This window comes from Protomyctophum parallelum (genome assembly GCF_964188405.1).
Source record: "Protomyctophum parallelum genome assembly, chromosome: 7".
NCBI lineage: Eukaryota > Metazoa > Chordata > Actinopteri > Myctophiformes > Myctophidae > Protomyctophum > Protomyctophum parallelum.
In genome coordinates this window covers 6,464,548-6,479,094 of record NC_139705.1, presented here as the reverse complement: position 1 = coordinate 6,479,094, position 14,547 = coordinate 6,464,548, and the positions used below count along the sequence as shown (strand labels likewise).

The window sequence follows — 14,547 nt, the reverse complement described above, 5'->3', positions numbered from 1 at the left end:
CTCTAGAGAAACGTCTGGCCTGACAAAGCAAAAGTAGTAATGTTGCCACAATGCAGCTCCACTTGTTTGTATAATTGATTTGTATGCTCTCTCTCGCCCCAACAAAGGAATGGGGAAACAAAGCAAGACAAGGGGACAAAGTGGGTATGGCCCACTTAGTTAATGCATGTTTAAAACTCAATGTTTAGCAGAGTGCCACAGAAGTCTTGAGATGTATGCTTACATTGTGTGATTATGGCGTACAAATCATGTCCATTTGCCACCACTGCTCCCCTACGCCGAAATATAGAAAGAAAAACACATTATTTTCCCATAGGCCTACAAAAGAATAAGAGAAAATTTAAAAACAATGTGAATGAATCTACAAAATGTCTTGGTGTGGCATGTGGTCTGTAGTCTGTACTCTTATTGACTTGAATGGGAATTAAAAGGAAATAGTAAATTAGTTGTACAGTATGCTCAAGGGTCATGGAAAGGTAAAACATCTTCCAAATTGTGCCATTCCAATACAATACTGACATATAAACAAAGTGTTAACAAATACAGAGGCTCTGTGCAGCTCAACAAATACACCCTCCCTGCACTTTCCACAACAGTGGTCGCCAAGCAGAACAGTGTGTTGACATTATTAACAATAATCACACAAGTGTGGACAAAAGTATTTTTTTGTTTAATGTAAAATGTTAATGACAAGATATATTCGGTCTCAGCTTTGGAATGTCAACTACCAGGAACAGACACCAAACAAGAACTTAAAACTCAAGTTTATATCACCGTCTGACGTGTTTGACTCGCACCACCAGCAAAACTGTACCTGGACATGGCCAGGACAACTGAAGTCATCCAATTATAAGACATGGATTGCCAGGCCACTTGGCACCACAAGCTGTCTCTGTAGTATTCACTACACAGTCCCACCGAATGCTGAAAAGAAAAACAACCGGCATCGGCCCTGCACATTCAAATGCCAATCCTGGCTTGGTGTAACAAGCAAGTAAACAAGGGTTGAAGAACAAAAATACTTGTCCCGTGTGGAATAAAAATGTCATTTTGTCGCCATTTGACTAGGCCTTGCCAATCCCTTGAAGACACGAAGTTTTCCTGCCCCAGTGACATCGAAACTGTAGTCCGTAGTGACATAGGGCAACTCTCCCTCAAAGCCCGGCTGAAACGGAGACAAAAAAAATGTAAGCAACTTTTAGAGGAAGCTTTGGACAAATATTCATGCATTTCTTCGCAATAGTAAAACATAAATCCTCTAAGACATGAAAAACAATGTTTACTTTTTAAATACTTATTTCTTGTGATTAGCTTGAGATATGCAGTGTCTGCCCCAGAAAGTAGTTTTTAAGGTAGCCGCATGGTTGTTAACATTTATCTATGAGGGATCTTGCCTTTGGTGTCGTAAATTTAATTTGGGGTCCACTGAAATATTTGTATTTCATTTGTATAGATTATTTTCTTTTTTCCTGGCCTTATTTATATAAAATGTGTAAACATCAAGCCCCTCTTCCCAATTTGTCCACCCACCAGGAAGAAAACATTCTCTCCACGTCCACCAAAGGCTCATTCCTTTGGTGTCTTTAAGTGTACCGTTTATTATTGAGTTTTTGTATGGTGTTTGTATAGACTGTTGAGTGTTTATAATGGCCCACAATGGAAACAAACTTTGGCTTTTTGTGATTAATCAATTTTTTATGTTTTTGTTTGCGGCTTCCGCCTTTCTTTTATATTTTTTAATATAGAGGGACAGACAGTAGGCTGACAGGAAATGGGGAGAGAGATGGGGGAGTGACGTGCAGTAAAGGCCGTCGGGATCGGGAGTCGAACCCGCGGCACACTGCCAGACTGGATGCCTGGACCACTGAGCCACGGCCCAGGCCCAATTTTGTCGCTTTTAATTGGTAACTCAACAGCAGTCACATCCGTCACAGGCGGTTTAATAATATATATAAACAATCATAGAACATCCTTTTAATAGAATAGGAAAAGTCTTCTTGGTTTTCCTCTACTGAAAGAAACATAATCTGACCTGTGTTTTAAGGATACAGGAAGGTAATGAGACAGCTCCAAGGAGGAGACAGTTGACCTCACGAAGAACAGTGGGATCCACGGGGGTCAGCAGGTAATACAATCCTCGTTTCATGTCAATGCCTCGAAGAACGCCTGGAAAGGAAGAGTTCAAAAGACCCCCAAACAATGGTAAATACTCTCATAGTTAAATGAACTGAGGATTTTACTGTAAATGAACTCAGGATTTTACTGTATAGAGCGTCACAGTCCCGCCCCCCTTTCATGACGACGACAGGCCAGAAGATAATTCCATTAATTTCCCCCATAGACGTTTCAAAAAGTATTTATTTAAAGACGGACAAAGCCAGCTCTTGTTGTGACAAATCATGACAGTAAACAACGTTTTGGGCCGATCAAATACTTAGCAAGAAGAAAAAAAGGGCAGGGTACAACTTTTTTCCCCTGCCCTCTGCAGCCCAAATCCTCTAGACTCTAAACTAAGGTCTCTCTCCACCAAACATACTACTTCGACACTATTTCAGATTGCTAGTCTGTTGACAATAGTTCACATTTAAAAGTCATCCAACATCACATTGCATTCAGATGACACCTCCACACCAGGAGGCGAAAGTAGCCTGCCAGCGTTGCCAGGTCTGCTTATTATAAGCAACTTTGGACTTGTTTTACTGTAAAGCCCCTTGTAAATATTCATAGATGTTGCTTTTGTTTGGGCTCATTTCTGAGGTGTAGTTGCTTGCTTTCAAGATTATTTTTGAAAATAGCTGATGTAATAGGGCTCAAGTGGTCGCTTCTTTTGGGCTTGTTTTCATAGATCTGGTCACTCATTTCACCCACAGAATATGGCCACACCAGAGGTATCCATATCTATTTCTGTACCAAAACAAAACACTTTTCACCAGCCCAGGGCTAATGACCGGCATAGGCTGAGAGTCGGCCTATAAAAGCACGGTGGAGAGTTGGCATACATACCTAAGCCCACACATGGGCAGACGGGTGTCTGGGACAGCAGGGCTGGGCCTCCCTTACTGGTTACCTTCTCTCCCAGACAGCACAACCCCACCAAGCTGGCATTGGCAGCATAAAGCATGTGATTGGGTGCCACCTCACAGTGGGTCACACCTATAGCCACTGCTGAATGGGGAACCTATAGGAATAGTTCAAAACAAATTTTATTAATTATAATGAGTTCCCAGCATATTCAAGGATAGAAACAAGCACATACCAGTATGTATACTGTAGGAGCCAAACAGTGCCTGAGCACTTGCCTTCATGGAAGAAAAAAACTTTACGATTCATATTTCTTTCCTAAATTGTATTTGTCTTGCTAGGCGCTGCTCTAGTCTTCGCCCCGCTCTCAATCAATACAATCGGTTTTCCACTCCTGGTAGTTTGTTTTAAGCAAGAAAACAATGGAACTGATGTGCTCAACTCAAATGTCTTCAGAGTATGAACGGCATCAAACCAAAATATCAATATGTGTAATTCTCACACTTCTATCTGCTGAAACGACAGATGCTTCTCCTGTTAGAACAGGTTAATTGTATGTGAAAACTGAAAATTACATTTGTTAAAAAAAGAATGATCAATTGCCTGAAAAGGGCTTTCTTTGACTTATGTACCTGGTAGGGGATAAGGCAGTGCAGAGGTCTAATAGGACTGGGATCAGGAGACTGCAGCTGACTGAGGTAGGCCAGCAGTGATAGTTCTCTTTGCTCATTACTTCGCTGGTGTTTCCTATCGAAATCAATAAACATCAGTTTAGGCATGCATGCACAAAGGTTTGTGTATGTCTGTCCATGCTACTGTTCATTTAATGAACACTCAATTGGCTTCATTCTAACTATTTTAGTGAACAAAGTAGTTGGTAGTAGTAAAACCCCAGCACTACACACAGGGGTGTGTATCTTGGGTAGGACTGTTACAGAGTGCAGTTTTAAATAAGTCAAACTACAGAAGTCTTCCTTCTTAAAGCCGAGTTGAAATGGCATTTTGCAAGTATCTAACTTGAGCATTGTGACGCATTTACTGCGAAACACGATAGGGAGGTGGGACAATTGACATTGATCGCAGAGCCGTGCGTCCATCAGCCAATCACAACTACGGTTATTGGTTAAAAACTATCAAATTGGACAGTGCACTGCTAATCAAAGAATAATATTAATTATAAGATGTCATCCATTCCGCATTGCTCTCCATGAATGTTTTCAGAAACATATTTTCATGTACAGTTTTAGCTGTAAAATGAAATTGTAACACAGCCACCTAAGGGCATACAGTACCACCCTCTGGTGTAGCATAATGGATCTTAGCTGTGTCGATCTTAGCTATGGCTTTGTCACAATATTACTGGTTGGAATTGGTTACGGCCGAGCTACACCGAGAGCGTGTACGCTTGGTGTAGCTCGGCCGTTAGTATGTGCTTACATGCATCATATTTAGTTTCACAGGAAGAAAATCTTGATTGGATTAAAACACCAAAAGAAAGAAAGAAATGTGTAATTTCATCCGTTACTGACAGTTTGAGCAATAACGGACTACACTACATTGAGCACTGAGCACTAGTGTAGTCGTGTACTTACGCTGTTCCTTGTCTCGTTACATCTTTAAACTCTGACTGTACAGTGATGTGGACATAACTTTTAGGTGGACTGTGACTCTCTGTAAACTCGTCCAGAGCAGCCTGTGCAGGGGGGTGTGTCTGCCACCCATGGGCTGTCCTCAGAAACTCTGGAGTGAGGACAGGACACTGGGAGAACCCGCTGTGACCAAGCTGCACTACATGCGAGACTGGGAAGAAGCGTATCATGTCCACTAGCAACTTGAATCCAAAACCTGCAAACAACCAAAACACACACGTTTTGCGCTGATCAGCTGCGTCCAGTTTCCCCTCATAACACACCGGTAGCGATCCAGTGGAAAAAAACGGAACAAACTGGAAATGCAAAATCTGCCGGCTTATGCCTTCTATGGGGACACAGCTTCTTAGAACGTAAATATCTTGGATTCTTCTTTTTAGACCAAAAACAAGCTTGGTTTGCGGTGTCACAGCTCAAGTCGACATAGATGTAGATGGACTATTTTCAGTGTCAACAATTGCATGCAACCATGTATAAATCATATTTTAAATCACAGATCATATGGGTAATAGTGTTATGCTCCGTTTTGTTTAGCTGCAGTCTTGGAGGAGGCTCCTCTCAATTACAATATTCGAATTTGTTTGGACGCTGACCTTTGACCCAGCCCATGGTGTTGATGACGACAGTGGTCTCCCTTCTCTGCGGTCGACGATGCCACAAGGACTTGAGGATCTCCATGTAGCGGTCCATGTCCGTCTCACATGACGTCTGGCCATAGTAAATCATGTGCTCTGGTGCGCGCTGGTGACTGAAAGGAGGACCTGAAAGCAAGGTAGAAGAACTCTAACCCATTAAGACCTGAGGGCGATTCTTCCTAATACATTCTAAATTAGTTGTTCTCACACTTTTGTGAACTTCAATGTATCCAATCGATACATGATAGATACAAAGTAATGACATAACATACCCAGAAGTGGCTCTCGAACAGTAGACATGGAGAGGCAGCCAGAGGGGGTGAATTCTGTTTGGCCCAAGTCGCATTCCAAGTAATCTATACACGTGGTGCTGCAAAAACACACAAGATTATTTGACTACAGAAAGCCTCAGACTGTCCTAAGTGATGACGGGAGTACCAAAGCAGTCTTTTGCGTTGTTGGAAGGATAACTTACTGATTTAATAAAGTATTGATGAGGATGCGGTTGAACGTTGACTTCCCTACATTCTTGGTTCCGCAGACAAGGATCACCGCACAGCCATCCATGTCTCCTGTGAATGACATGTCTTGACTACGTTTCCAAGCTTAAAGGCCACTAGTTTTTATAAACGGTTATTAAATAGAAAAGCATTATATTTGTTCATGTCTGATAGAGATGAAAAGCTCAGTAGATCAGCGATTTCAAACGAAATGCCATATAATCTATCTCATGTTGTTATTTGTGTACTACCTCGGCAAGCGCTGACAACTGTATTGAGAGCATCTTTGCAGCTCTGTGACACAATGAGTCCTGGTACGGTATCGACCAATGGAACCACACCCAGGCCGTTGAGTGGTGTGTCCAGCACAGCTGACATGAGCTCAGCCTACAGACCAGGAAGGACAATGGATTCTGTTGAGCATTACTTGCCTCATATTTATAACCTCAATGTCTCAAGCTTGATTATTTATAAAAAGGTCCGTCGAGTGAAGTCAACTCACCACTGGGGGGCTGAATAATTCACTGAGCTCCGTGAAGCTGGAGAGGAACCGTGTAAGGGCCGTCTCCATAGGCTCCAGAAGAATCACAGATGATTTCCGACTTATCCTTTTCACCAACTTATTTTGTTGTGCTGGAGAAGAGGAAACATAATACAAGGGTGTCAAGAGAAAAGAAGATTTTTTAACACTTTATTTTTATTGATGCAGCAATGAATAATGTGTACATTTTGCTGTACACGTATGTACAGCAATCAAGGTCAGAACAAGACAAATAAAACAAACAAAGACAGACCGTACAAGACAGTAAAAGTAATTAGTAAACTAGTATTGAAAGTACTAATGAACATAGTAAGAAAAAGAAAAAAAAAAGGAAAACAGCATTTTCCATCAGGGTATGGTATCTAGGTTACATACATTGTATCCACCATTTAGTTAAATAAGAAGAAATTGTTTTGGTGCAAAGAACAAAGGGAGTTAACACTTAAAATCTACAATATGACGAGTGAGTACCTAAAAGCTTTTACCTGTTGTAAGATATTTGAGGAGGATTTGAGTAGCCCCCATTCCTTCATCTCGGACGTCTTCGGAGGCCCCCAGAGCTGTGATGGTCAACGGGCAATGGGAAGCGGGAGAGAAGAGTGGGTACGACTGCTGGCCCTCCTCAATTGTAAATCCCATTACCTCCACACGACCATACAGGCAGGTCAAAAAACACTTCCCACGGAAACACAGGGTCTGCAAGAGATAAAGACTATCTTATTAAAAAACAAACATGTTTTATATTTAGAACCTGAACCAGATATCCAAACATCTCTAACAGTTGCCTGTGAAAAGTAAGACAAGTCTTACTTTTCACAGGAATGTAAGTCTTCAGCCGAGAATACCTGACTCTTCTGCATGACGAGCACTGCATGGTTTTGATGATCATTCCTCTCTGCACAGTGAATGAAAGACTCTCTTTCCAATCTACCCGGGCCAAAATCCTGCATGCTATCCGAGGCCTGTGCTTCATTTCCAAGAACGTACTGGGCATATGCATTCCAGTCCTGGGACTCCTCGGCTTCTTTGTCCGTTGAGCTGCCATTGGTATGAGCATAGGACTTCTGAAGTCCAGACTCATTATCAGAGTTCTTCTTAGAGCCAGAAACATGCTTGGGCTCCATCTGAAGTCTCTTGACTTTGTGTTTCTTCCTCACATCGGTTTGATACTTTTGGGCCAGAGCCAAAGGAATGTCATCAGAAGACTTAACATTCAGTCTGCAACCCTTTGCACCCTTCCACTTCATGGACTTTGCAGAGCCCTTGGCTTGCACGTATTTATTTGCCTTCATGATTCCTGTGCAAACGGGGAAGCCCTAGGATGAGACAAGCAAAACATCATCTCAGAATTTAAGTTTCACCAGAATCTTGCTTGTCCTGAAAAGACAATACGATGATGCTTGCACGAGTCAAACTAACAACACATAGGATGTGATGGGAGAAACGTTATACTGTTAGCCCTGAAACATGACGCGATGCGTCATGTGAACCATGGCTACGTTACTGTAGCCTGACTTGTGAAATTAATTAAACGTCCATGCTTTATCAGGTAAAAGTTTAAACTAACCCACCTATAAAGCACACGATGCGTTGTGCTTGCCTTGTAGCTAATGCCCATTTATTGAAAATTGTTCGCTAGTTAGCTATTTTATGAATAAGTGAACCTCCGCCCATTCGTAATAAACATCTAATACATATTAGAACGACGTCGTCAAAGTGCAATCACCAGTTTCTGAACTAACATAAGGTTATTGTTACAACAATATGAGCTCACGCTACCTTACCTGAGCCTAGCTAGGCTAACTTGGTGGGTACAGCCTTGTTGTATTCAGTCAAGATAGAGGAAACTTACCCCCCCAATGTGGAAATAAGGTGAAGTCTCACTTTCGTGTCTATACTAACGGTATACTCTATATATAAACGTTAGCAGTCAGCTACTATGATGACACGTTTACTACAGCCCGGTGATGCTAACACGCTAACATACATGTGAGTGTGTGTGAGCCACAATCAGTAGACGCTGTTTTCCAGTGAGTTGGTCGACGATTGTTACACGGAGTGAAGACAGTTAACTCTACTGTTATTTCACATCGTCTTTGTATCCCAGCTAATTTACACCAATAATAAATAATATAAATTCAATTGGTGCATTGTTGAATATATTTATGTTTGCGGATAAATACCTCAGTAGGCTCAGTTAGTTATTATCCGTGTTACAGTAGTTGTTCCATGCTGGACGAATGGTGTTTTTCACGGAGTTTGAGTGCCAAACGGCGTCACATCCTTTTCCTTCTGCACTTTGCGGAGGCCTGGGCGTGTGTGTCTGTGAAACAAGGTGCATGTAGCTTAGCTACTGTTTTCTACGCTTTATTATGAGGTAATCGAAAGAGATAAATGTTCTCAACAACTGCGACTGAATTATATATTAATCATACTGAAAACGTGTGTCAGAATTTGGCTCTCTGGTGTATGCAGAGCTAAGGGAGCGTCTTAAAATATGTGTTGTATAGTAAACGTCGAGGCATACGTAGCTAAGGGGTTTGCTACAATTTGAAGCAATCGGTCTAAACAAATAGGCAATTTAAGCAACTTTTGTTTAATACCTGACACGATCCGTATAGAAGAAGTTCAGTAAAACATCCCGGACATAAATGTAAATTGAAACGGTTCAAATATTTAAATGGAAAGTGCAATAAACATTCAAAAGCCAAAGTGTTAATTTGAATAAAGGCCACTTGATGTTCGTTATGTTATTTAATGTCACTGTGACTGAATATGAACAGAGATCGTGCATTGATGATACGAGCAGGTGTTATTATCGTTTTTATTTTACAGACATTCCTGATCGTATGAAGTGGTCCCGACTCCCGAGTAGCATCAGTCTCCACTGCAGTGCGAGATGCATCCACGAGGAGGTGATCATGCACAACATGTGCTGTCCTCTCTAAACAAGCAGAGGGCGGTAGGGCGCTATTGTGATGCTATGTTAGATGTGGGAGATGGGGTGGTCTACTTGGCCCATCGCAACATCCTTGCCTGTTTCAGTGAACGGTTCCAAGAAGAGCCATTGACCTCCACCAACAAGACATGCATGGAGGTCTCCCTACAAGAATGCCCCAATGACGGTCTCGAACTGCTTTTGAACTTTGTCTACACTGGAGAGTTGCATCTGGACCCTGTCAACCTTGAGAGGGTGCATCATGCAGCTGTCAGCTTGTGTGTACCACGAGCACTCGCACTCTGTCAGGAGTTCAGAGAAGAATGCTCAAAGGAAGCTTTCCCCGTGAAGCGTAAAAGGGGGAGACCGAAGAAGTCAACAGCAGTAAGTACTGCTTATTGTTCAGAGAAGGAGAAAAGTCCAATTGGATTTGCTGAAGATGAGCCCAGCTTTGACACTGACATAGTCACTGCCACTACCACTCGCTCTGGCCGCAAAGTCAAGGGCCCCAGACGATTGGTTGGTGAGAGCCCACGCATCGAGGCCACACTCCCTGATAGAGCCAGCAAGAGCGGATTGCATATTTGTACTGAAAGTTCTGATGGTGTTCAAAGCAGCCCACTCCAGCCTACAACTGAAACAGAGGTGAAAAAACGAAGCACAAGAGAAGTAGTTTTATAATGAATAACAAAGTAATATCATGAATGACATTGTTAGACTAGTCATTAGCAAAAAGATATAACCATAGTTGCAAATATGACGAACGAGGAGGATGGTGATTATTTTGTCAAATATTATTTTCAGATGACAGAGTTGCAGATCGATATACATGACAACAATGGGGTATGTCAAGTGAACGAAGAGGAGGCAGAAGACGATGGTAACTTCAGAGGGCTCACCCATGAAGACTCGGATGATGACTATGTTCCAGTTGCCCAACCAACAGCTCCATCAGCGTCAACAACTCGAAGACGCAAGGTCCCAAGTAAAAATCTAAATGAGAACGGTGAGGCAATGGAAGACGACTCCAAAAAGGGCTCTGTCCAGTGTCCCACGTGTGACAAAACCTTCCGTAGCAAATACTATCTCAAAGTCCACAACAGGTATGCTACTATTATATACTACAAACATACATATTTTTCCCCATCTGTGGTGTGGAAATAATAACGTATTCCTCTTTGTTGTGCTTGTAGGCGGCATACAGGCGAGAAGCCCTTTGCATGCATGAAGTGTGGAAAGAGATACTTCAGAAAAGAGAATCTCTTAGAACATGAGTCCAGAAACTGTGAAAAAGTACATGTGAGTGAGATGAGTTCCATTTTTAAATACCTGGTGCAACCCATACTGTATACGGTGTTTTTCCTTTGAAGGCGGATGCTAACTCTGTGTCTCATTAGTTATTGCTATACATGTGGCAACATCATTATTAAATAAAATAAAAAACTTAGGTTAATAGGTTTTAGAATCAGCCTCATGTGTCAATGGGTTATATTGATGGTTTACCATAACCACTTAAAGGGGTTATGTCATTAATATACCTTAGAGTTGTTGTGTGGAGAAAGTCCCCCCCCCCCATTCTGTGTTGCCTAGAACTGGAGGTAAAAAGTTACATTATGAAGTACAAAAAAGGCAAGGTTTAATGTGGTTAACTTAAATGAATGACCGTGATCCTTGAAACTATAGATCTTGTTCAGTGTTTTGTATTTGCCTTCTTGCAGATGTACTCTTGCCCAACCTGTGACTCAACGTTTAACAAGAAACAGGAGTTACGTTTACACATTATTTCCCACACAGGTGATATGCCCAATAAGGTAAACACAATCAAGATTAAATAAATAAAAGTCTGCAGATGTACTGTATCTGTTTAGTTGTGAATAACATAATTCATATTGTATCTATATACATTTTTAGTGTACATGTTGTACCGAGCAATTCATGCAGAAGAAAGATTTGACACTTCATATGATCAAAATCCATGGGTTTCCCAAACCACATGCTGTAAGTTTTTTTTTGTTTTATTTTCTGTATTTCAAGTAAATTTCAACTTATTAGTGGTGTTTTTTTAATATTGTTAATCATTTTGAATGTAAGAGGTAAACTTGTAATTTTTAGTGTCTAAAAAATAATTAATGTTTTGTCCATAGTGTGCCCAGTGCACAAAGTGCTTCTTAACTCGCACAGAGTTGCGAGTACATGAGGCCGCTAAGCATCGTGGTGAGAAGCCATTTGTGTGTGAGGAGTGTGGTCACCGAGCCTCCAGCAGAAATGGCCTGCAGATGCACATCAAAGCCATTCACAGGTAGTGGGTTTTGGGTTCCATTACTGTAGAATACAGTTAGAAAGGAAAATGAGATTGGTAGTTGAAGTAGAAAATACAGTACAGAATGCTGAAGAATGGAGGTGGAGAAAACATCTGAGTAAAACAGTTCAGCATCAGCCCCTTGTGCCATCAAGCATGCTAAAAGAAAGTGTTATTTTTAGGTACACATTCGTATTTTAGCTTTCAGGAATGATATTTTAGAAAGTATATAAAAATAGCAATGCATTTGCGGTTGCAGTTATTCATTTACATAGTAGGCTAATTGACATGAATAAAGTGGGTGCTCTTTGGCACCAATTCAGGTAGTGTTAAATTTGGCGTTCATGTACTGTATGTCCTACCTTACAGAAATGAACGCCCATTTGTGTGCATCCATTGTGGTCATGCGTTCACCCAGAAGACAAATTTGAACATGCATCTGCGAGTACACACTGGCGAGAGGCCCTACCAGTGTGATCTATGTGGAAAAACGTTCAGGACCCAAGGTAACCGACTGTTAATCTGTTATCACCTGTGAAGACTGAAGACTAATACGTAGTTAAAACAACGACTACACATAGTCTTAATTTAACTCTTGAGTGTATAAATCGACCCGTGAAGGGGTCCATTTGGTTACATTTGTACACAGTTACAAATGGATAAATGAACAAAGATAATTGTGTATCTGTGATACCAGCAGTGGGTGGATGAGATACTAAGACTTGTTTTACTTAAGTAAAAGTAGCAGTACCACATTGTAATACTCTGGTACAACAAGTACTTTGAATAGCCAAAGTATGATGTGGGGCTTAAGTGGTTTATGGTAGGTTTTGTAACAACTGAAAGGTAACTAGTAACAAAAGTTGGCTCTGAGTGTTTGCTCTGAGTATAAAGTATCGGAAAATGGAAATACTCAAGTAGCCTACCTCAAAATTATTTTTTAAGATGCACTTTGCTGTTACTTTAATGTTACCTTCCACTTCCGGATACCAGCCAGTCTCTACAAGCACCATCGGACACATACTGGCGAACGTCCCTTTAGCTGCGAGTTCTGCGAGCAGCGCTTCACAGAGAAAGGCCCCTTGATTCGCCATGTTGCCAGCAAGCACCAGGAGGGCCGGCCACATTGTTGTAACATATGTAGTAAAACCTTCAAAGGTAAGACATGCCAAACTAAAGACACAATCGGAGCATTTAAAGTTACTCAAGTGAAGACATTCAAACCGAGAACCTAAAAGGCCATGGGACAAAAAAAAAAAGAACAATCCTTTTATTTGGATTTCAATGTTTGAGGCATTATTTATACAAATAACAACATATAGTGAGTGGGTGAATGGCAGAGGACCACATTTTGGATCAACAGAGAGGCCTCTTTAATTATTTTTTTTATTATAAAACTTTATCACAGCAGCTGTCCGGATAATATTATTATATCATATACTATACTATACTATAAATTTGGGTCAGGTGTTTGGAACCATGTAAAATAAATGTTTTAATCAATCTATGATCTTGACAGCTTAAACCGTATACTGTATTTAGTTGGGTTACTGTCCCCTACTTTTTTCTTTACACGCTAAATATCTTTGCAGAAAATTTCAGTTCTACAAGCTCACAACAGATCACAAAATGCCATGTTGTGAGCTTGTAGATCTGCTATTTTTGATGAACGTTTGCCCCAGAATATGGACTGTGGGTTCATGTGGTTGATTATTCATAAAAGTGTTGTATGCATACGTGTAAACAGTTTTCTGTGTCAGGTCCTCCACCATTTGAGTCCCAGGACCAATATTGCCATTATGAAGAACAATTCACTGATTTCAACAAAACCACCATGGTTAATAATGAAAACATTCTTCTGTAACTTCATCAGCCATGGAGCAACTCCGTGTTCATGTGCGTCGCCACAAGGGGGTGAGGAAGTTTCAGTGCTCAGACTGTGGCTACAAGTTTACCCGTCAGGTAAGCTGTGAAATTACATCTCTTCTCCTCAACCACTTTCAACCTATCTTGGTCATGTCATATAATGCAAAAAGTTCTCTAAACTGTCTCGAAAATATGTTAAAAATAGCAAAGAGACGATCTACAAGATCACAACGCATTGTGAGCTTTATATAGATCAAAGTGTATACAGAGCGCTTTAGTGCTTCCCACCCCATACTCCTACAGTAACTGTAACTGTCCCTTCTCCAGGCTCACCTGCGGCGACACTGTCAAATACACAAACGCACTGACAACTACAACCCACGGCAGAGGAAGCTAAGGAACGTGATCGTGGAGGAAATCGACAACGGACAAAGTGACAGTGAGACCGCTGAAAGTCTGCTGTTCCCATCAAACCCAGAGCATGGCTCCATGCCCGTGTTGGATCCAACTAACATTGTCAGGGTGGTTATCCACACGGTCGACCCGGTGATGGAGGAACTCTTGCCAGTCCAGACAGTGGAGAGCCTTGTGGTGTCAGACGTCTTGCAGCAGTCGCAGCTGGTCACCAGCGCATACGAGCCCACGATGATTGTGGAGGCAATGGTGGAGAATGTATCGGAAAGCAAAATCTGAGGGCAGAGAGAAGCCATCTAAAAAGTACCCAATAATTATTTATGTGAACTTGAGCAAAGCTTACAATATAAAGCCTTAACGTGAGGATGACCCATGGAAACTGACTTTGACAAACCTTTATTTTTATTTATTATTCCAGGACTTGGGATCAAGTTGTTTTTTATTTATTATTATTATATGAACGGCATGAGGATTATTCTTAAACTCACTAAGCATACTGCATAAAACAGTGCTCCATTGTTGAGGCATGTAAACTGAACTGGATTGTCATTACATCCTGTATGAGTACTGTATCTGTACTCACAAAATACATCACGTGAATGCAGGGAGTCATCTGGTAGGGAATCCATACTCATCCGCGTTTGTGCTCAGATCGAGGAAGAATCCGAGTCACTGAAGCTATGA

General features: G+C 41.3%; 2 protein-coding genes across 4 annotated transcripts; one reads left to right on the top strand and one right to left on the bottom strand.

Moving 5' to 3' along the window:
• Positions 1-651: 651 nt before the first annotated feature.
• nol9 (nucleolar protein 9) lies at positions 652-8,825 on the bottom strand. Of its 3 annotated transcripts, none has more exons than XM_083770264.1 (13): positions 8,530-8,825; positions 7,192-7,662; positions 6,832-7,042; positions 6,308-6,438; positions 6,057-6,192; positions 5,781-5,877; positions 5,578-5,675; positions 5,264-5,431; positions 4,614-4,866; positions 3,654-3,768; positions 3,004-3,178; positions 2,033-2,166; positions 652-1,165 (listed from the first exon to the last, which is right to left on the bottom strand). In XM_083770264.1, exons 2-13 carry the CDS (start codon positions 7,636-7,638, stop codon positions 1,046-1,048), a joined length of 2,085 nt encoding a protein of 694 aa, XP_083626390.1. In that variant the 5' UTR covers positions 7,639-7,662; positions 8,530-8,825; the 3' UTR covers positions 652-1,045. The 3 variants fall into 3 exon arrangements, with proteins under 3 accessions (XP_083626390.1, XP_083626392.1, XP_083626391.1); XM_083770266.1 differs by lacking the exon at positions 8,530-8,825 and adding an exon at positions 8,131-8,378; XM_083770265.1 differs by lacking the exon at positions 8,530-8,825 and adding an exon at positions 8,199-8,378.
• On the top strand, positions 8,655-14,216 carry zbtb48 (zinc finger and BTB domain containing 48). The gene is made up of 11 exons (XM_083770263.1): positions 8,655-8,723; positions 9,182-9,929; positions 10,089-10,387; positions 10,478-10,583; positions 11,003-11,095; positions 11,196-11,282; positions 11,429-11,583; positions 11,953-12,089; positions 12,577-12,741; positions 13,457-13,545; positions 13,777-14,216. Exons 2-11 carry the CDS (start codon positions 9,246-9,248, stop codon positions 14,140-14,142), a joined length of 2,181 nt encoding a protein of 726 aa, XP_083626389.1. The 5' UTR covers positions 8,655-8,723; positions 9,182-9,245; the 3' UTR covers positions 14,143-14,216.
• The last annotated feature ends 331 nt before the right edge of the window (positions 14,217-14,547 follow it).

Bases quoted from the DNA above. Each gene is read 5' to 3' on its own strand.
- nol9 (XM_083770264.1), bottom strand. From the start codon at position 7,638: ATGAAGGCAAATAAATACGTGCAAGCCAAGGGCTCTGCAAAGTCCATG. The intron at 6,193-6,307 runs GTGAGTTGACTT...CCTGGTCTGTAG, and splicing joins AATTATTCAGCCCCCCAGTG to GCTGAGCTCATGTCAGCTGT. The intron at 4,867-5,263 runs GTCAGCGTCCAA...GGTTGTTTGCAG, and splicing joins CACCATGGGCTGGGTCAAAG to GTTTTGGATTCAAGTTGCTA.
- zbtb48 (XM_083770263.1), top strand. From the start codon at position 9,246: ATGCATCCACGAGGAGGTGATCATGCACAACATGTGCTGTCCTCTCTA. The intron at 10,388-10,477 runs GTATGCTACTAT...TTGTGCTTGTAG, and splicing joins TATCTCAAAGTCCACAACAG to GCGGCATACAGGCGAGAAGC. The intron at 11,584-11,952 runs GTAGTGGGTTTT...CCTACCTTACAG, and splicing joins CACATCAAAGCCATTCACAG to AAATGAACGCCCATTTGTGT.